This window comes from Colletotrichum spaethianum, assembly GCF_022836535.1.
Source record: "Colletotrichum spaethianum MAFF 239500 DNA, contig37, whole genome shotgun sequence".
NCBI lineage: Eukaryota > Fungi > Ascomycota > Sordariomycetes > Glomerellales > Glomerellaceae > Colletotrichum > Colletotrichum spaethianum.
In genome coordinates, this window is record NW_026054807.1 from 111,002 (window position 1) to 131,259 (window position 20,258).

A 20,258-nucleotide genomic window follows, 5' to 3' on the forward strand; every position below is an offset into this window, starting at 1 on the left:
GGGGAAGGGGAAGGGGGCAAGGGGGAACGCTTACGTACTCAACGATTAGGTAGCCCGTGGGCCGAATGTGCTGGAATGAATCGAGGGGGAGAAGGCAAGCACGAGGCCTAGGTAGTTCCTCCACGCTAGTAATGCGCAGGCTGCCTCTTTCGCTTTGGTTTGTGCCGTGCTTGCCTGGAAAGAAGATTGGGTGGTGAAAATGCCTCAGGCAAAAGTCATGCGCATGAGCTGTGGCCTTGGTTGTACAGTATCCGAACAGGTGTGGGCAGGTGGGCAGCTACTCCTTGGGTAGCCCCCACTGAGGTTCCGAGATCTTTCTGACCAACTATGGACATGTCAATAATCCACCCCGTGTCATTGACTTCCATTGGCAATTCTCGCCCAATACGGCTAGCTCCGGCGCAGCGCATCCCCTTAGCTCCGACAAATTAATTCTTCGACGTCTGCCATCCGACGCAAAATCCTTGACGTCGTCGATGGGAATCTGAGCTACTGCGCCTTCGCCCTCTGTCGCATCCACCCTCCAACGCCTGCCACCTTCCCCGCGGCGAGACCATGACAGACGGGACTCGGTAGACCCATTTCCAAATTCTTTAGATCACAGCCAACATGGCGCGTACAACGAGCGTATGTCCTCTCACTCTACTCGCCCTCGCCAACCCTTTGCGTCACGTCACTAACATTCCTCCCTCCCCTTCGCAGCAAGCGTACAGGCACTTCCGCACCGCCCTTGCCCTGTGGCCAAAGGACAACCTCCGACCCGAGACCCAGTTCAACGAGATCATTCAGAGAGGCATCGAGAGGAGGTACACGACGCCCAATGTCGTCGACGAGGCCAAGGAGCTCAAGCAGGTGAATGCGCTGTACGCCCTGGCCGACGACCGCTTCAAGAAGAGGGTAAGCAGCAGGCGCGTTCTTAAGACGTCCCAAGCATCTGACCACACGCAGTTCCCCCTCAATGGCGAAATTCTTGAACCCGCAAGCCAGCCGACCTACTTCCAGGACTTGCTGAGGGAGCTCGAGGAGGCCCCGACCAGAGGATGGCTGCAGAATGTGTCCAAGAAGTTGTCCGGCATGTTTCGATTCCAATAACCGATTAAAGAGATACCACGCACACACATCAAAGAAAAAAGCCCATCGAGACGTCGAATGGTGCTGGCGAATGGCATTATGGGCCATATGAATGGAACGGGCGGGCTTAGCCGCCTGGCCTGTGTATGATATCATGTACAATATCTGTACCCTGTATAGTAGTATCTATGCCAAACCGAACTAGAACCTCAACGCCAATGTGTTTTGAAGCAACCGTTTTAGATGTATCTTCCCTCCGGGTCCATCTTGTTCATGAGGTCCATGCTCTTCTCGTACATGGTAAACACCAGACCGCCGCTCACCGCCAGGCGCGCCAAACGCGGCAGCGCGCCGCTCCACAGCGTGAGCACGCCCTCCTGCTTGAGGATCATGGCCGCACAGCGGAACGAGTTGCCATACTGCGTCCGCGCCGTGATGCTCTGCATGCGCGTCTTGATCGTGTCAAGGGGCTGAGTGGCGTAGACCGTAATCAGGCCGGCGATGCTGCCCATGGCAAACGTGCCGACAGCACCCAACTTCTCCCCCGGCGCCGTGTACGACTCGGCCATCTGCTTGAGCATGTTGTACGCGCTGAACCGGACCGCGCTGTTCGCCGCCTGGCGGGCCGTCGTCGGCACGAAGCCCTGGAAGAAGCCGCGGAGGCCGCGCTCGCGGGCAATGATGGGAACGGCGCTGAGGAAGCCGCGCATACGGGGCTTACCGGACTTCTTGTCGTCGATCCTGAGACGAAGTGTCAGCAGCGGAGCAGGACGGTCATTGAGAGTCGGCTACGCACAGCGTGGTCTTGATGCTCTCAAACGGCGTCACGGCGAGGGTTGATTCCGTCACACCAGCGCAAAAGCCGGCAAGGACGGTCATGGGGCCAGAAATGTTGCCGTTGGCGTCGGAAAGGAGCTTTTTGTATTGGTCATAGGACACGAATCCTGCCAATTGAGTCAGCCGCCGTCAGACCGCATCAGAGTCGTCGTCGGGCCCACGTACGGATACCCGCCTTGAGCGAGTTGCCGATAATCAACGTCGTGCATCCTGCATACCACTGCGCTCCGAAGGGCGGCCACGGCAGCTTCTGACCAGCAGTCAAGTTCCGGTTGAGCTGCGACCGAGTCTTGGCGACTATCGGGGATTATCAGAGTCAATTGCGGCGGTTATCGGTCGCGGAGGGTCTTACATTCGGCAGGGTAGGTGATGGCTGTTGCGGCGGTTAGCATTGCTTGTTGTGCGTCCTCTGTTTCGTCATCGAGACTCACCAATCTCAACAGCGCCGGCCGTAGATCCAGCCAGAATGGATCGCAGGACCGTGGGTCCGCCCTTCTTGACGGGCTGCGACTCATCCTTGGTCGCCGCGGTGGCACTGGTCGCGGTCGACATCGTGGGCGGAGGAGGATCTGCGGAACGTGCCGGAGGGTTGTCTGGTTTGCGGTGGAACTTTTTTTGGAGGAATTTGGAGAGGAAGCTTAACGTGCAGGTCGTCGCTGCGTCCGAGATCGCGGGGTGTGGAGACTTGGAAATTCGTCAGGCCGGTACGTACCCCGTCGTCCGGGGTCGTCTGACGTAACTACTCATCGTTACACCAAGCATTCACCTGCGCTGACCGCGGACCATCACTCAGCATGCCCACACTAGCAAGGCAACAGCAGAGATTTGAATCACTGTTAGAAAGAAGTAGGAATAAGGCGTCGACTCTCAAGTATTCGAATTGATAAACTGACGCAAATGGAGCAAGACGATATGCATAAAGGCACTGTTGGGCCGCATTGATTCAGCCTCGACGCTGAGAACTTAAATCGCATCTCTCCATAGTATGTTCCTTCTCTCTTATCTCACATTAGAGTACTTAAATGTTTCTAATTATGTAACATGAGAGCCTGTTATCTTGATGACCGGGTGTAGTTGCAACAGTTCGGACAGCGGTACAGGCTGAGTTAAACCACTTGTAGGAATTGATGCCAGACCGGAGCATTACATGGAACATTAACCTATACAGAACGAATGTCTAGTTCGTGTCCCACAGCCTGTCAAAGGCTTTCTAATATGTACAGTAGAATTTACTCTTGCTCAAACCCAACGCAACATTCACTGCATTTTAGGGACCTTGATGGTGGCAATCTTCCAGACCTTGTTGCCGCTGCTGCTGCTGAGACCAGTGTAAGTGGCGCCCTGGCTGACACCGATGGTCTTGCCAAAATTGGCGTCGGCGCTCGACAGGGTGATTGTGGTATCCGAGTAGATCTGCTCAGCGACGGTGCCCGTGCAGCCGTTGTTGCACTCGGTGCCGGTGCCGTATCCCCTCATGAACGGGCCGTCCTTGTGGTCAAGCGAGCTGATGACCTTGCCGCTGGCGACGTCGGTGACGGTCTGGCGCCAAGTGTCCTGGTCCGACTGCAGAGCGTACTCGATCTTGAGCTTCTGGTCGCCCTTGACGGGAGCGGAGGTCTCGCTGTCGATCTGCCCGAACGAGCCAAACACGGAGGCGCGGACGCACCACTGGCCGCTCGTGGCTCCGCACCAGCTGTTGTCGGGCCAGGACTCGAGGGTGGCTTGGACGAGGTTGCCAGTGCCGTTGGACATGCCGGGCCAAAGGAAGAGGACGCCGGCCTGGGTCGGGGGTGCGGCGCCGGGGGTCAGGTAGGTGACGGCGTTAATGATGGTGGAGGTCGTGGGCCCGAGGGAGACGGCGCCGCCCCAAGAGTCGCGCTTGGCGACGCCATTGGTGGGCTCCTCCACGCGGAAGAGGCCGGGGAAGGCCATTGTGGTGGCCGGGAGGGCGGCCAAAAGAAGGGTAGAGAACTGCATGGTTGCTGTTGTTTAAAGCGAAGGACTGGATCTGGAACGAAGGGAAAGATCGGACAATAATGGGTGGTTGAGAAGCGAACGTGTTGTACCGAGAAAGAATTGAGTTACGGGGACTATTGGTCAAGGATGAGCGCCTTTATACATGCCTCTCAGTATAGCAGAGCCGTGAAGGCCCGCAGCGTAGCATTAGTACCGCGAAATGAAAGGAGGTTATTACAGCGTAGCGATGTTCGAAAGGGGGCGCGTGTTCTGGCCCCCCGAATGGGGCAAGAACTGGAATATTCTCCATTTGTTCCTGGAAACCAGGTAGCGGAGTAGTCCATAGTGCTTGTCTTCGAGGCCAGGATCGTGGCGAAGAATGCCAAGTAGGGAACGGGAGGCAAGTGGTGGACCGTTTCGGACGGCGAGGATATAGGGCTTACACTTGCGGAGGAATATTGCTGGATCTGATGGGAGAGCCTTTCTGAGTGGTCCGTCATCGTGAAAGAGGGGTCTAACGGCGTTGCAGTCTGTCTGTTGGAAACACTGGCCGAGTCTAGGCCTGTCCCACCCTGGACGAGTCTAGAGTATGGGGTATATGTGAGACTGATATAGCTCCTAGTATGTCAGATCATTCCGAGCAAGCTCCAAGGCTATCACGATAGGCGGAAAATGAAGTCTCATGATGAACTCAGTGAAGTTTTCCTTGAGGGAGACTATTATTGTACTACCGTGGAAGGACTCGACCTGACCGGGCTACTTGGGTACCCAGGGAAGCACTTCCTTTGCCAGCTTTCACCATCTTTATGAATGCGAATGCGAAGTCGAAAGGCTCGGAGGATAGCATGCTAGGGGCTACTCTTTGTCCCCACCTAGGGGATCGTCCAGTTGCCAAGTCGGCAGATGGTCCGAAACACGATGTCACGATGCTACATCGCTGGCGTTGAGATTCTCCCACCGGTGACAGCGCGGCTCCCGGCTTAGTAGGGCATCTCCCGGGAATCTAGCCGACCAAGTCACGGATGTTGCTTTGGCACCCTCCGCTACTCGCTTCGTCTCCGTGGTCGGTGATTAAGGATGGTTCACATTATTAGAATTCATTTGCACACCGAACCATCGTGTGCTCGGTTGTTTCTGTACATAGACAAGAAAACTCTAGAAACCAGACCCTTTTCGAAATCGGAAGAGTCGCAGTTGAAAAACAGGCCGGCGTCTGCTGGATAGTCGCGGAGTCACGTAAGACGCACTTTCTTTCAAACAAAAGGGGCAGAACGAGGCCGAATCTGGAAAGACACCCGGCCGATGTTTATCCACATATCAAGACACGAGAGGAGGTCCATTTTGTGTTGGGAGCGTCGGCAGACGGTGGAAACGGCACAATCGGAGACACAAGCAAGATTAGGCTTTCGGGGCCGGCGTTGGCGCCGTGCGGCCTGCCGCCCGTAAAGTTTCCGGGCTGAGCGGTTGAGCCGGTCCCCGGGATGGGATCGGCCTCTCTTGGCGCGGCTGGCGGGACTTGGCACCGTGCTTGCTTGGGCCGAGATCGTCATCCCAAGGACCGTTGGATCTCGGCGGCGGAAGAGCGATGCATGTCATTGGCCGTCTCCATGGCCAAGGTCCGATCCGAGTACAAAGCTCGGGAGACTTCCCGCACAAAGCACCATTCTTGTCCTGAACACCAACAGGATGGAAAACATAATTACGTTTGGATGCTGGCGGTGCTCCGTGCTTCAACGTCTGCATCCGTCCATGTGGATTGCGCTCAATGACCATGTTTGTGGAGGTGTTCGCCGCGTGAGATCATAAGATTCGTCACAGATCAACATCCCCGGTGACGCGTGCCCCGAAAAATAGCACAGAGGGGAGAGAGGCCATTGTTCTCCATCGATATGCGGTAGGCGAAGCTACGTGACATCACCATCGACTCCGACCCCCGAACACATCATCGTCGACGTCGCCCGTCTCGCAGGTGATGCATGAATGCAACGGACGGCTGGCGCGGAGAAGGGAAAAAAAGGAGATTGTCTTGGAGCCCGGGACAAGAGTCGACAGGTGAGCAGCAAGCCACGTCCACAAGACCACCGGGACACCCAAGCTTTGGGGGAGACGGGTGTCCACTTGCCAGTTGGCCCGCAAGGACAGGGCTCGCTCGACGGCGACCAGAGGGCGATGGACACTCCAAGGCCGGCGTTGAGGTGGGCACGCGGGATACGGAGGGTTTCTGCGAGGCGCAAGTGTGGCTCAGCAACACTTTTGTCAGACGCTCGCAGTTAGCTGCCAGGCCAGGCACAGGCACCCTTCACCCAGTGTACGCGACGTCGGGGTCCCTGGAAATGCCGTCTCCAGGGTTTCGCGGCCAGCGCGGGCGCCTCTGGACGGTCGTACTACGTATTTGGTGTAGTGTACTATTATATAGCACTACCAAAAGTCCGGGCGACGGCATAGCGGTCCAGGACCCTTGGAAGTTGACGCGGACAGGTACCAAAAGTCCGGTGCATGGCCGTTGCCCCCCGAGTCTCGAGGTCTCGGAGCGTCGTGGCATTACGTCTTCTCGGTTCTCGTCCTTCCTTTTGTTTCTCGCCAAGCTGGGTACGTTATGTTCATTGACGGCCACATCTGACTCAGATGCCTGGCTTAACACCCAGTAAGCTCATGCATAGGAGGGAGAATACAATGTAGTATGTACATAGTAGGTAGGAAATTCCAGTAATGGGGCCTCCCCGGCTCGAGCCCTACAGCAACTGACTCTGTGAAATGAGACTGCTTCGGCCACCCAACTCTAACGACCAGTGGATGTCTTTGAGGTGACGTTGGTCATCATGCGGATACGCCTATTCGCCAAAGTCTACGGGGCAGAAAACCTCCCAAGTGCCTCCCAAGATGGCTCATCCTTGCATTCCCTACAGCTCGAGCCCACCCTCGTTGTCGGCATCTCCTGGCCCTGACCGCACGGATGTGGAATGTAACCCATCTGAGAGTGATCCGTTTAACCGGTCCAGGTCCATAGGTAGTGTGTCCCGTCAATAATGTCAACACATATGAGCCGGTTACGGTGCCTTATGCGTTTGCAGTGACATGAAGTCGGCGGAGAGGCTCTAGCGTTCAGGAGACGCTGCAAAGGGAACCCGAGACCTTTCATCGTCATCCCGCACTGAAGCGAGACAATCTCAGAGCCAGTCGTGCAGAGCTCCAGTTCCCGCTCCAGCTGCATCACGCATGGCGGAACAATGCAGGCAGGGCTGCCTGCACGGGTTGCCTGCATCAACCAGCGCTTCTTGGCCGGCCCGTCCAGTCTCGTCTTCCGTGGTCTGGTCCGTCTCAAGGAGCCAAGGGGCCAAGGAGCCCGCTCCGTGGCCAGACTTTGACGCAGAAAAAGCATGCGGAACATAGCACAAACCCCTCCTCCCCCAAATCCTCCCGTGAAGATCTTCCATGCATATCGCAACACGAGCACACCCAGAGCACGGTCGCTAGGAAGGTCCAAGAAGAGACAAAAAGCATCCATGGGGTCTCGTGCCGTCCGCGATGGAAATTGCGTTCGCCTGTTCTATGCCAAGCCCATCACAAGCCATTAGCTGCCCACTCGTCATCTCGCAGGGCTTCGGATCCGGCCAAGCCAGCTCGTTAAATTTCAGGTGTCGTCGCGGTCCCCGAACCCGTCAACGCCGGCGTGCGGAGTGGAAAAGCAAATAAGAACGCTCGGCACGAAAGAAAGCCATTGTAGAAACCTCACGGACTCCTACACCGCACCGCGAACACCTGCGGCAGACTCATCGCTGGCTCGTTTGCACCACCACCTCAGCAACTGACAGCCAGCAACCAGCAAGCCTGTGTGTATCTGTACCGGCAACCAGGCACAGCCTCAGCTAGCTGACGACTCGTTTTCGCCATTGGATAAGACAGGGCCAACAAGCTCAGAGTCTCCTGCGTACGGACACTTCTAAGCCTAACGGTACCGACGACCAGGCACCATCCTTTCCAGCGGCTACTGACTGCCACTGCAGATCCGGGGACCTGCTCCTTGTCGTGGTGGTGTTTTCCCCTTGAATCTTGCGGTGGTTTACTTTTCTTGTCCTTCTTGTTTCTTCTTTGGTCCTCGAAACTCAGTCAAACTCAGACCGAAGTCTCTGGATTAGTGGCCCATGCTCCTCGCCTCGCCCCCTCAAGAGCGCTCCCCCCATCATCAACACAACGAACCAACGAAACCATTTTGTTCAGCTTTCAACTCGAGTCTCGATTTTCCAGCGACCATTGAAAAACCAAGAACGGCTGGAAGTCAACAGCCGGTTACCCACCAGACACACGAGAGTATCATCTCCCATTCGTCACACCCGCGCCCGCAGCTCCAGCCGGCCCCCTCCAGCCACGGCCTCCATCGTGTTCTAATCCGAACACGCCCCAACCACCCGTCGTCGTCCTGCAGCTGCACGTCGATCACCCTCTCTACCCTCTCACTCAGATCCCTTCCAACCACGCGACGCTCTCGTTCCCGTCTCCTCTGCCGTGCCGTTTTCCCAAAGCGATAGCCCTCCCAACTACCGTCGGTGCTGCTACCTCACAAACAAAACTCACTCACTCACTCATCACCGACAACACACGCCAAACAGAGCAAAACAAAGCACTACACCCAAAAGGTGTACTTTCCCCTCACTGAGCTTCGACGTTCCAAGAAACTTTCTCTCTCCTCTCCCCTACCCTCCATTTAAAAAAAAATACTACTAAAAAAAACTCCAATATTCCGACCCACACCAGCTCCAGCTGTGACATTTGACAGCGCCAGCTCCCTGGTCGCCCGCTTCCCCGATCCGCACGGCACTTGGGGGTCTGGGAGCACCTTGCCCATCCAGACCTTACTCATTCCGTGAGGTATCCTACGGGTATCTTGTGCACCCTTATAGTGGGAGCTGGGCTGTGAACCTCTCGCCTCACATCACCTCCTGGCTCAGCCACCCTTCTCGCCTCGCACCACACGCGCACACTTAACAGGCGCCTTCCTTCCGTCCAACCTGCGTCGGCCAGCTGTACACAAACAATAACCCTCTCGCCCTTTTCTCGGTGCACTCTTGGAACGAGATTGCATTCTTCAGAATGTCTACCCAGATCGAGGCTAGGTCTCTGGCCTCGCTCAACTACCTCGCAGCCAACCCGCCGCAATACCCTCACAAACCGGCCGAGCAGCGTCAAGACCCGCTGACGCTCTACATCTCCCGCGTACCAGGCACACGAGGTGAGCGCCCACTGTCCACGTCTCCCCATCTCACTCCCCGCGACTAACGCCACCCGCAGACGTGATCTTGACAACGTCAAAACCGCACTTGAAGAACGTCACCAGCGAGGACGTCGCAAACTCGTTTTACTACATCCATCTGGAACTCCCAAGCGATGGCGGCCACCCGTACAACCCCAACGCAGCCCACGCCGCCGCCTCCCAAACCCAACACCTGCGCAACCCGGACACGCCCAGGTCGAGCCAGGACAGCGCCCGCAGCACGAACCAGATCCGCCGGAAACCCTTGCCCACCGGCGCAAAAGTCCCCTCGCCGCCCGCCGACCCGGCGCGTTCTCACCCGCCGCCGGCCCCGGGCTCCTCGCACCCGGCCGCCGGAGGAAACGGCGGCTACGGCTACGGCTCCGGCTACGCACCCGGCACCGACCCGCGCCAACCCCGCTGGACCGAAGACCGCCCGGAGCTGCCCCCGCGACCAACCTCCAACTCGCCGCCGGCAGCACCGGTCCGCAAACCCGTGGGCCCGCGAGCCATCACAACGCCTGCGCCGGACTACGACACGCCCTACACCCAGCCCCCGGGCCCCCACCGCGCCTCGCCCTCCCGCTCGCCCTCCCGCATCCCCCAAGAGCCCACGTCCCCCGCGCGCTCGCGGCGCTGGTCCCGCCCCCCGGCCGGCACCTCCGTGTTCCGCCAGCAGTCCCGGTCCCCCTCGCCGAACCGCTTCCACAACACCGCGGCGGTGCCTTACACGCTCTCGCTGATCCGCCGCGACCCGAGCTCGGGCAACCAGTGGAACGTCGGCCGCGTCTCGTCGCACCAGCTCGAGGACGCCGGCGACGACGGCTACGAGTACTTCTCCTTCGACTCGGCCGGCCTGTCCGCCCACGACCGCCGCCGCGCCAACGCGCCCCAGCCGCCCATTAACATCCGCCTCGAGTCCTCCGGCTACGCAAAGTTCCGCCACATGCCGCTGCGCCAGAGCCTCGACATGCCCCGGACCTCGACCTCCTCGGCCCCCTTTGCCAACTCGGAAGACGCCCTCCACCAGTTGCAGCAGCTGCAGCAGCAGCAGTCGCCCGAAGGAGGCTTCACGCGCCAGGTCGTCATGGCCTACGCAAAGTCGTGGTCCTCCAACATCCGCGAGAAGCTCAGCTCGCGGTCCCGCTCCGGCAGCCTCGCCGCCGCCGACGACGACGGCGGCCACGCAGCCCTTGACTCGTCCCCGGGGCGGCGCGGCCGCCACTCCCGCCAGCCGAGCGCGCAGTCGACGGGCTCCGTGTCGTCCAACGGCAGCGACTCGGGCCCCATCATCACGCAGCCGGGCCACGGCCTGCGGCCGCGGGGCTACGTCTTCATCTCGCCGTGGGACGGCCGCTGCGAGTTCCGCACGGGCAACGCCGGGCGCAGCGTCAAGTGCCGGCACGTGCTGCCCACGGCCGGCGGGCTGAGCAACCCGCTCGCCCCGACGACCTCGTCGACCTACTCCGCCGCCGTGAGCGAGCTGCGCTTCAACCTGCCGAGCTCGGAGCTGTTCCGCCAGGAGGGCAAGCGCGAGCAGCTGAGCGGCCACTTTAGCAGGCTGCTCAAGGTCGGCAACAACCGCGACGGCGGCGAGTTCAGCGACGACGACGACCCGCCCAGCCCGTTCGATCTGAAGCTCGGCAAGGAGAGGGCCGGCGGCGGGAACCGGGGGAAGCGCGCCAAGCTGGGCAAGCTCATCATCTACCCCGAGGGCCTCAAGATGCTGGACCTGGTGGTGGCTGCCAACATGGGCGTGTGGTGGGGAGCTTGGGAGAAGACGTTTTAGCGAGTAATGGTATCATGATGATGAGAATGGCGATCGAGTCAACGAAAAAAGCGGGTGCGGGATTTGCACGACGACGGCGTTGTTTGTACGGCGGGATATGATTTGAAGCATGGCGTTGGTTGGTTGAAAATGCTCCTCGATGGCTGCCGGATCCGCGGGGAGCCGCGTAAAGAGCTAAGGAAGCTTTGCTGCAAGATAGCCTAATAACAATGATCTCTCAACCTGACAACCGGCCCGATATGATTTCATGTGACACACCTCCAAGACGAGCCAGACTCAAACATCACTACTAGCGCCTTGGTCGTGATACAGCAGTCACTGAAGGGACGTCGGGCAATGGACAAAGAAAAGGGTGCTTTTCGCGAGCTATTTACACAAGTCTAACCGATCCCGACGTGTCTGTACACATACACAACATGCCAGAACCATTGCTGCTGCTGCTGCGGCCTCTTTGCTCTGCGACCATCTCTCCCGTGCCTGCCTCCATGTATCCATCGCCCCTAAGCATTAAACTGCAAAACAAAACACTTTCGTTCCTCAATGGTCTTCCTTTCCCGGCTGGCTGACCCCTTCGAAAAGATGATATCCAGGCCCGGCCTTATCTGTAGGGGGCGTCGGCACGGATGACGGCAGCCAGCTCGGGCTCCCACTTGTCACCGTTGGACAGCAGCTTCTCCTTGTTGTACAGCAACTCCTCGCGGGTCTCGGTGGCGTACTCGGCGTTGGGGGACTCGACAATGGCGTCGACGGGGCACGACTCCTGGCAGAAGCCGCAGTAGATGCACTTGGTCATGTCAATGTCGTAGCGGGTGGTGCGGCGGGAGCCGTCGGCGCGCTCCTCGGCCTCGATGGTAATGGCCTGGGCCGGGCAGATGGCCTCGCAGAGCTTGCAGGCAATGCAGCGCTCCTCGCCGGACGGGTAGCGGCGGAGGGCGTGCTCGCCGCGGAAACGGGGGGAGATGGGGCCCTGGGTCAATTCGTGTTAGCCGTCTTGCTTCTTCCGTTCCTGTTCGACCTGCATGCATTTTGTCATGGCTTCGTCTGTCGTTCGGCTTGCGTTGCTGAATTCGTCGGTTGTTGCGTGTCGGCCTTTTTTTTTTTTCTTCTTCGAAATTTTGGCAATGTTCCGGCTCTTCCCCGTTCTCCCTGTACGGGCCTCCCAAATTCCCATCATGCACCCCCGAATCTCGTCCCCAAACACCAAGAAAATGTTTTCCTCACCTTTTCAAAGGGGTAGTAGATGGTGTAGGGCGGGCGGAAGAACTGCTCCATCAGGACGTACATTCCCCTTGCCATCTCGGACAGAAGGAAGTAGCGGCCCAGCTTGTTCGTCGTCGACTCCTGGTCCTCGTCCCAGGTCTGGTGTCTCTTCATGCGGAAGTTGGGAGGCGGGGGACCGGCGGGCGTGGCGTAGGTGCGCATGGCGTTGGCAGCCATCAGCCTGCCGACGTGCTGCTGCATCGAAGTTCTCGCGACCGGCCTTGTTGACGCCAGGGCCAACATCGTGACGGGGAGCTGCGCCGCGGAAGGCATTGTTTCTCGATCGGATGGGATGCGACGGCGCCAATTGACCGGGCAAGTTGGGGAGCGGGGTGGTCGTTCCGGGGCTCGGATCGAGGGTGTATCGACGGAGGGGGGCGGGCGGCGAGGCGGAGGCGGGCGAAGGTGAGGGAGTCGATGGTGTGTCCCGGTGCACGTTGGGAGAGAGCTTGACGTTATGGACAATCGGGGATCGAAGAGGCGAGCTTTGGTGCGGGATTACAAAGGGCGGCAATTGATTGGCTGCGGACCGGTCACGTGGTGGCTCCGGGACTTGGGAGAGTCGGGAGCGAGACGCCTTCGACTCGATGATGACGGCGACAACCAGCGGCGTTGGCCAATTGATGCTCAAAAAAATTGTGAGTTTTGGGATTGGTGGTTTCCATCGTTTCTGAATAGTTTGATTCTCTTTCCAGTACCTGGCTTGCTGAGGCGTCGAGATGAGAGTATGCAGTAAGTCACATGACCGTGCACGTGCAGCTTCTCGGAGCTAAGCCAGGGACACCTCGGGGGGTGACGAGAAATTTATCATCATCACCATCGACCACGGCACACCTCCTCCACACCCCGAAAGCTCCCATCAATCCCAGCTTAGCTGTCACTCAACCCCAACGAAACACCCATCTCCTCCATCTCGAACCCAATCCGCCCCTCGAGCTCCCCGAAAAGGCCTCTTCGTCCCGCACATATAAACCAGCCGAGAAAATGTTCCGCACAGCAGTCCTTCGTTCCGCGGCCGCCGCTACGCGCGCCATCCGTCCCGCCGTCCAGCAGTCCGCTCCCCTCGCCCGGAGATCTCTCGTCGCGCCCCGTTCTGCCTTCCGCGCCGCCCCCAAGGCCATCTCCGTCCGCATGTACTCTGCCGCCACCGGCCTGAACCAGCAGGAGGTCGAGGGCCGCATCATGGCCCTGCTCCAGGGTTTCGACAAGGTCAACGACCCGGCCAACGTACGTCACTCCCGCGTTCCGCTCCGCGAACGATGCCGACCCAATTGGGTGTCGCGAACAAACCAAACACTTGGACAATAGAAAGCTGATGCAGAGGCGGGCCAATCTAGATCAAGCCCAACGCGCACTTTGCCAACGACCTTGGCCTGGACAGCTTGGACACCGTCGAGGTCGTCATGGCCATTGAGGAGGAGTTCAGCATCGAGATCCCCGACAAGGACGCCGACACCATCCACTCGAGTATGCTCTGCCCTGTCTAGCCTAACCTTGGCTTCCATAACTAACTTGCATTTCCCAGTCGACAAGGCGGTCGAGTACATCGTCAGCCAGCCCGATGCCCACTAAATCACCCTCCCAAACCCACCTCCCTCCGCTAAACCCGTCGCCCCGGCGGTCTGTACAATAACCTGCTCCCCCGCCCCGACATCGAACACGCCACTCGCCAGCTTTGAGAGAACACGAGGAGGGGGGACCCACGCGAGGGTGCCGCGTCTGTGTGCTCTCGAGGGAGCTCTTTCATGGGGGATTTTCTGCGGGGGCAATGAGAGAAACAGGAGAGGCAAAGATGGCTTATCGTTGTGGGTGGACGGTTTGTTCGTATGGTACCTAGCCCACGGCGCGGCCCCCGCGCATAAACGGCGACGGGACGCGGTGCGGGAGTCGGACAACTCCTGCATCCGTCCATGCTTGCCATTGTATTAGTGTATAGAGAGTTTTTGTCGCCCATTGACGGGGTCCCTTTGCGTGAAATCGATCCTTATCAGCCGTTGCGTGAGGAGTCTTGACAGTGTCGAGTGCGCAGCAGTCGTGGGCCAGCTAGCGTTCATGCTGTCATCACCTTCGGAAAACCTCGGGTCCTACAAACTGTGCAGTCGGGCTCCGTCGAAGTTTGCGGACATTTCGTGCCGTACAATTGCTAGGTAACCTGGACGGCGTCGTGTCTCCTGGGGTCACATTTCACACATCACGCAATCGCCAAGTGACTATACCCGGGTTACCTCAACAAAATCGGCTATCTGTATAAAGAACGATAATTAGACGGTGGTATCTGCTTTTCCTCTTCCAAGCGTCTCTAATGCGGTGCCGAGTCACAGCCAGCCAACTCGTGACTATGATGCCAACCAAAGCTAGATGTCTCTTCCCGCTCATTTGTTGCCTCCCCTTGTCCAAAGTATGTCAAAGCAAATAAAATAAAAAAACCCTATATGTAATCCCGAAGCCATGGCCTAGGTGCCTAGACGCCATGCTTCCACCAGAAAGAAAAAAAGGAAACAAAACAAGAGCATAAGCCGTTCCTCCAGATTTTGATAGCGAGTGAAAGCAGCGGTGTCCCCTGTCTCATCAGAGTACAAGATCTCCTCTGCCCGAGCAAGCCGATTGTATTAGACCTCCAATGTTCGATTCCGAGAGCCAACGAGGCAACAGCGTAAATTCGACTAGACTCCAACAAAAAAACTCCCTTCCCTAATGTATAAGCAGCCACCTCCTTGTAGACCCGATCCCTCGTTATGTCCGTTTGATTTTGTAAGACCGGTTGACAGAATTTTTTGTTTTCGTTCTCCGTTGGCTTTTTGCCCATGCATGCTGTGAAAATCGTGGCTGATATGTGTCGTATAGTATCGTCAGGGTGTAAAAGTGGAGAGAGAGAGAGAGAGTAAATGGACGTCACCGAAATCGTGACATGACACCTTCGCTATGCTTTTCAGTCGCCGGTTCTTTGCCGAGCCTAGTCGCCCAAAGACACAACACATCAGCGCCCGCCCACGGTCTCGACGCTGACAGATGGCTCGCGCTGCTCCTTGGCCAGGCCGGACCCAGACGCGGCACCCTTGTTGGAGAGGGCGTTGGCGTAGCTCCATCCGCCTCCAATGCCGAAGCCGGCAGATCCGCGCTTGCGCAGTCGTGCCGAAGACTGGTCCTCCTCTTCCTCCATGTTGAACACGAAGGCGGGGTCCTCCTCGTCGATCGGGGTAGTGTAACGTCCGGTGACGGAGGAGCTAATGGAACCGCTCGAGACGTGACGCTCCATCATGCGGTCCCGCTCCTTGCCAATGGGCCCGGCGCCACCGTTGGTCGGAGCGCGACCGGCGGCTGTCAAGGGGTGCAAGTGCGGGCTGCCGTTCCCGTCATCGCCCAGACGGGTCCGTTGGAGTTGCTGGGTGAGGGCCGACATGGGCTCGCTGCCAGCACGAGAGCCGATGGGCCGGGCCATGGCACCACCGTGACCCATTTCGTTGGAAAGGATCGAGTTCCGGAGGGGGCTTCCGACGTGCCCAAAGGCCGAGGGTCCATGTTTGAGGGCGCCCAGTTCCTCCTCCTTCTGGCGCTGGAACAGCGGGCCCCACCTGCTCGGGCTTGCGCCGCCAATGGGGCTGCCGAACTTGGTCGCATTCTCGCTGCCCGGCTCACCATCGACGGTGCGCAGGGATCCCCGGCGGGCCTTCTCGGTTGGCGTCAAGAGATCCTGCAGGTTGTGCGGCACGCAATCCTCCTCCAAGAAGCCAAAGTCGGCCTCCCAATCGTGGTCCACGGCGGTCGTCTTGGGCATGCTCGAGCTCATCATCTTGGGCTTTGCGTATCGGCTCGAATGCATGGTGCGCTTGCCGAAATACTCCTCGGTCTGGCTGGGGGGCTGCTGGAGGCGGTCACGTTGGCCGCCGCGAGGTACTCGCTGCCACCAAAGGCAGAAGTGTGGAGCATCTTTAGAGTCTCGGAAGTTCGCGAGTCTTTTGCGTTGCTCAACGAGGGCGTGGGGGATTCGATACCGAACTTGGAGGGCACAGACGACGGCCACGGAGCGGCGGGAAACCGGGCGGCGTTGGACATGCCCTGCGAGTCGAACGATGCGGGGAGGGGCGCATCGAGGACGGAAAGGCCGTTGGCGTTGACGGGAGACAGGCCGAGGCCAAACCTGGATGCGTCGTCGTCGCGAGGCGAGCCGTAGTTGGAGCCGGGGTGGGAGTAGGTGGTGTCAATGGTCGGCAAGCCGGTCTCGAGACTCGGCTGGCCGCCCAACTGGTGCTGCCTCTCGTCGCCGTACGGGTACGCCGAGGTAAAGGGAGGGACGCCTTCGCGGTAGAGGCCGGAGGTCAGGGCACTCGTCGGGTGGTAGTTTGTTGCAGATGTCGGGTTGATTCGACCGCCCAGGGCTATCGGAGAGGTGCCAATCGTGACGCCGTTCTTGCCGTAGTTGATACGCCGACCGTCTGGGAGAACGTGAATGTTGGCACATTTCGGACCGAATTTGCAGTTGCCCTGCAACGAACAAGACCATGTTAGCGCTCGGGATCGAAGCCGGCGTTCAAAGCAACCGGAGCGTCGCCCAGATGCGGGCACGGGCACAGAGGCGGCTTGGTCTGTGTGCCCGAGGGGTAAAGTAGGGAAGGACGAGGGGTCAAATTGGACAGGGGGAAGGGAAGTGTCGCGATGTTTTTCGCCCTTTGGATTGGAGGGTCGGAGCAACGAACCTTGGCAAAGTACTTGCAAATGTTCTCGGCGGCAGCACCGAGATCGTGGCTGAAGGGGCAAGCATTGCCGGCTTGACAGGCGCCTTGTCGGAAGAATTTACAGGGAACGTGGGAGGTGTCTGTTGCGCGAAGACACAGGTCAGCGATGAACTGGGAAGCGTAACAAGAACAGAAGAGAGCAGAGCAGAGCAGAGCGCAACAGGGCCGAGCAGGAAGGTCGCTCAAGGACGGGTGCGGTGCGACGTGTTGCAGCCGACAGACGAGCCGACACGGCCGTCGGCGACAATGCGGATGAAGCGCCGCAGGTTCGCCATCGGCACGGAGCGGAGCGACGTGGACATGTGGCCAGCATCGTGAAGGCGAGAGGCAACAACAAGACAAAGACAAGGACGAGGACGAAGACGAAGACGAAGACGAAGCAGGGTGACGTACTCGGTGGACTCCGCGGGCCGTCGAATCTGGCGGCCGAGGCCGAGGCCGAGGCGGTGGATGCGGTGGAGGGCATTGGACTCATGATGGGACTGGGGTGACCATTCTGGTGTTGGATGTTGAGGCTGCCACTGCGCATATGGCGATATTCGGAGCCGTTTGTCGAAGGCATCTTGGGCCGGAGGGGGAGGGGGGGGAAAAGACGGAGGGGGAGGGGAGGGGAGGGGGGAGGAAGAAGAGGGAAAAAAAGAGGAGCGAGAGGTGGAAGAGAGGCGGGAGACGGAGGCAGAGAGAGAGTGGTGGGCGGTGGTGGGCGGTGGATTAGAGGGCGATGGGCGCTGTGGAGGGGTTCGGTGCTTGCGTGTGTTGTGCTGTATAATCGTTCACGGTCGCCGGCGCCGAGGACAGCGGGGTGGGGGGGAGAGAGGCCTGGACCTGACACCAGCAAAGCTCAGTGCAGTGCGTCACTCGTCTGGCGCTATCGTGAAGCCAGCACAGGGGGGGGCGCCAATGAAGTAAGTAGCCGACGTTCGTCAGGCAGTGGCGGCGACGCAGCGAGAAGAGGGCGGACAAAAAAGGCGTACAGCCCCAATGGGTTGGGAGTCGTGATGTCTTTGGGATGTGCTGAATGGGTTGTCGGTAGTGAGACAAGACAGACAGGTGTGAAGGTGAGCGAGTGAGAGAACCCAAGGTGAAATGAAGCGTAAGCGTAAGTGTAGGTGTAGGTAGTGAGTGAGACTGCTAGGCAGATACCGGTACTAGTCCCTTGGGCATGCGCAGTAGTCTAGACCAGTCCACGCCGTCGGTACCTGGAGAGGACGCAAAGGCGAGCAAATGCGGCGGCGTTAGGGAATAGCGGCCCAGATGGGGGTGACCCGGGGCAGGGGTGGGTGTGAGTATGAGTATGAGTGTGAGCGTGAGTGTGCGAGGGGGGGGGGGGGGGGGGGCAGGTAGGTGGTAGGTAATGTGTGAGCGTGAGAGCGACTGCTGAGGGCCACGCAGAGAGAGCGAGAGAGAGGCCAAGGCCAAGGCCAAAGAGTGGGATGTATGAGGCGGCGTGAGGCGTGAGGTGTGAGGTGTGACAAGGATGTCGTGCGGGCGGCAAAGGCGGTGGTGCGTCTCGGTCAGACGCGGGTTTTCGAGGTGGATATGCCGATGTGAAAGTGATGGCCCACCCCAGATCAGGGCCCGGCTCGATGCGACGAGATGGAAGCGTTGCTCCAAGATGGTGGCGGCCCAAGTGAACGGCACCCACGCCCGAGTTTAATTGTGATGGCGAGAGAGTGGTTTTATTGCTGAAAGCCGAGGGGAGGCCGAGCCGAACAAAGGCGAATGACCCGTCGTCTCGAGTCAGGACTCGGCAATGGGGCGCCTTTTGCTTTTGCTTTTGCTTCTGGAGGACCTTGCTGGAAGGTTGCTGCTCAGTGGTAGGTACAGTACAGTAATGAGACGCAGCCAACAATCGATGCCCGGGCCGGACTTGCGACGGAACAAGAGGCAACGACGGAGGGGGGGGGGGATCTGATCTGAAGGAGAGAGAGAGAGCACGCGATATGGAGGGGCGATTCAAGTGGGACAAGAGGCGGGGGGCAGCGCCGTCTCTCGGTAGCGTAGCGTAACGGAGGGGGCCGTCTTTGCTGGTCTTGGGCTGGTGAATGGATGGCGCCGCGATGGTCTCGTCTCACTGCCAAACCTGATGTGAAGTGGTGCTGCACGGATAGGCGGCTGGGCGAGAGAAGAGAGAGACGGGGCGGGCGGGCGGTCAGTTATAGCTATAGAGATAAGGCGATCCCACGGCGAGAGGTGCCAATGCAAAGCGTGCGAGATGCCTGGATCCGTCCGCGCGGTTGTCGCGAGTGAAGTGGAATTATTTTCCAAGGGGGAAAAAACGACGAGAGGTCATGGGCCGCCGAGGAGGCGAAGAGGGTTAAAAGTTGATTCAGGTCGAGGTCGCAACTGAGGTCGATGATGGCGGAAGCTGATACCAAGATACCGCCAGATGGACGCAGCCGACGAATCAGGAGCTCCGCCGCCGTCGTGCCTGGACCTGGGAGGTTGGAGGTTGGAGATTAGATCAACTCGACAAGCAGCAGCAGCACCTTGTGGCGGTAGACCCAGCCAAAGACAACACAGCCCGGACGACGTAAAACTGCCGGGATGTTGCCGGATCCAGGGGGGGGGGGGGGGAGGGTCCAAGAGGACGCACAAAGTCCTGGCCTGACCTGGGGAGGAAGCTTGGCCGTAGTCAGTGTCGATAATGTACACGCCTCAAAAGGGTATCTGCTAGACTCGAAGTAGTCGACGGGGCGAATATCTCTGATGTCTTGATGCTCTTCTGCCTCTGTAGCTGTAGCAAATAAGGGGAAGGGGGCCGAGGCGTGTCGTGCTCCTGGGGGCCCAGCGGGCGTCGATGCGGGGGAACGATATGACGGACTGCCTGTACCTATCTATCCCAGGTCGCCGCTGCGGTAAGCGTTCAATGTCCAGATAATGCACCGCCGGTCTTCAGGGCTCATCTTTCAGGCCGGCCGGCGCCTGGCTTGTGAGCAGGGTGAGCCGGGTGGGTAGCAAGCAAGTGCTTCTTCGCAGGGAGTAGGAGTAGTAGTAGTAGTAGTAGTAGTAGTAGTAGTAGTAGTAGGTAGTGGGTAGTGGGATGGGCAATTCTTGCTAGTCTTGGTCAGATTGGTTCGAGAATGGCGTTAACGATGATGCGGTAAGGCGCAGGCGGGAACTGGCGGGCCACTATCAGGGCCACAAAGCCGGCTAGGCAGCTCCGAGAGAAGGCGTCCTTCCTGTTGATTGATTTGATAATTGGTTTGGAGATGGTGCGAGGCAGAAGGGGGGAGCTTGGGGAACGGCATCCACGGAAACGCCAACCATGATATACTGCGCAGCAAGTGCACACTGCCACAGACGGACACACACGACGCGTCCACGTCCACGTTCACGTTCACGTTCACGAAGCCCACGCCTC

At 58.9% G+C, this 20,258-nt stretch overlaps 7 protein-coding genes across 7 annotated transcripts; 3 read left to right on the forward strand and 4 right to left on the reverse strand.

Moving 5' to 3' along the window:
- Positions 1-609: 609 nt before the first annotated feature.
- Positions 610-1,092, forward strand: ColSpa_10626 (uncharacterized protein; the record flags this gene model as incomplete). Its single annotated transcript, XM_049276838.1, has 3 exons — positions 610-627; positions 703-897; positions 949-1,092. The coding sequence occupies 3 exons, from the start codon at positions 610-612 to the stop codon at positions 1,090-1,092; spliced, it is 357 nt and encodes a 118-aa protein (XP_049132795.1).
- Positions 1,093-1,310: 218 nt separating this feature from the next.
- On the reverse strand, positions 1,311-2,460 carry ColSpa_10627 (putative mitochondrial carrier; the record flags this gene model as incomplete). Its single annotated transcript, XM_049276839.1, has 4 exons — positions 1,311-1,812; positions 1,868-2,015; positions 2,074-2,205; positions 2,340-2,460. The coding sequence occupies 4 exons, from the start codon at positions 2,458-2,460 to the stop codon at positions 1,311-1,313; spliced, it is 903 nt and encodes a 300-aa protein (XP_049132796.1).
- Positions 2,461-3,165: 705 nt separating this feature from the next.
- ColSpa_10628 (uncharacterized protein) lies at positions 3,166-3,840 on the reverse strand (the record flags this gene model as incomplete). Its single annotated transcript, XM_049276840.1, has 1 exon — positions 3,166-3,840. One exon carries the CDS (start codon positions 3,838-3,840, stop codon positions 3,166-3,168), a length of 675 nt encoding a protein of 224 aa, XP_049132797.1.
- A 5,112-nt stretch (positions 3,841-8,952) lies between these two features.
- Positions 8,953-10,901, forward strand: ColSpa_10629 (uncharacterized protein; the record flags this gene model as incomplete). The annotated part of the gene is made up of 2 exons (XM_049276841.1): positions 8,953-9,091; positions 9,151-10,901. 2 exons carry the CDS (start codon positions 8,953-8,955, stop codon positions 10,899-10,901), a joined length of 1,890 nt encoding a protein of 629 aa, XP_049132798.1.
- Positions 10,902-11,499: 598 nt separating this feature from the next.
- Positions 11,500-12,434, reverse strand: ColSpa_10630 (NADH-ubiquinone oxidoreductase subunit, mitochondrial; the record flags this gene model as incomplete). Its single annotated transcript, XM_049276842.1, has 2 exons — positions 11,500-11,868; positions 12,123-12,434. The coding sequence occupies 2 exons, from the start codon at positions 12,432-12,434 to the stop codon at positions 11,500-11,502; spliced, it is 681 nt and encodes a 226-aa protein (XP_049132799.1).
- A 711-nt stretch (positions 12,435-13,145) lies between these two features.
- Positions 13,146-13,733, forward strand: ColSpa_10631 (acyl carrier protein, mitochondrial; the record flags this gene model as incomplete). Its single annotated transcript, XM_049276843.1, has 3 exons — positions 13,146-13,388; positions 13,499-13,628; positions 13,687-13,733. The coding sequence occupies 3 exons, from the start codon at positions 13,146-13,148 to the stop codon at positions 13,731-13,733; spliced, it is 420 nt and encodes a 139-aa protein (XP_049132800.1).
- Positions 13,734-15,138: 1,405 nt separating this feature from the next.
- Positions 15,139-17,196, reverse strand: ColSpa_10632 (zinc finger protein with KRAB and SCAN domains 3; the record flags this gene model as incomplete). Its single annotated transcript, XM_049276844.1, is given in 4 exon segments — positions 15,139-16,020; positions 16,038-16,643; positions 16,856-16,938; positions 17,085-17,196. 4 exon segments carry the CDS (start codon positions 17,194-17,196, stop codon positions 15,139-15,141), a joined length of 1,683 nt encoding a protein of 560 aa, XP_049132801.1.
- Positions 17,197-20,258: the final 3,062 nt, after the last annotated feature.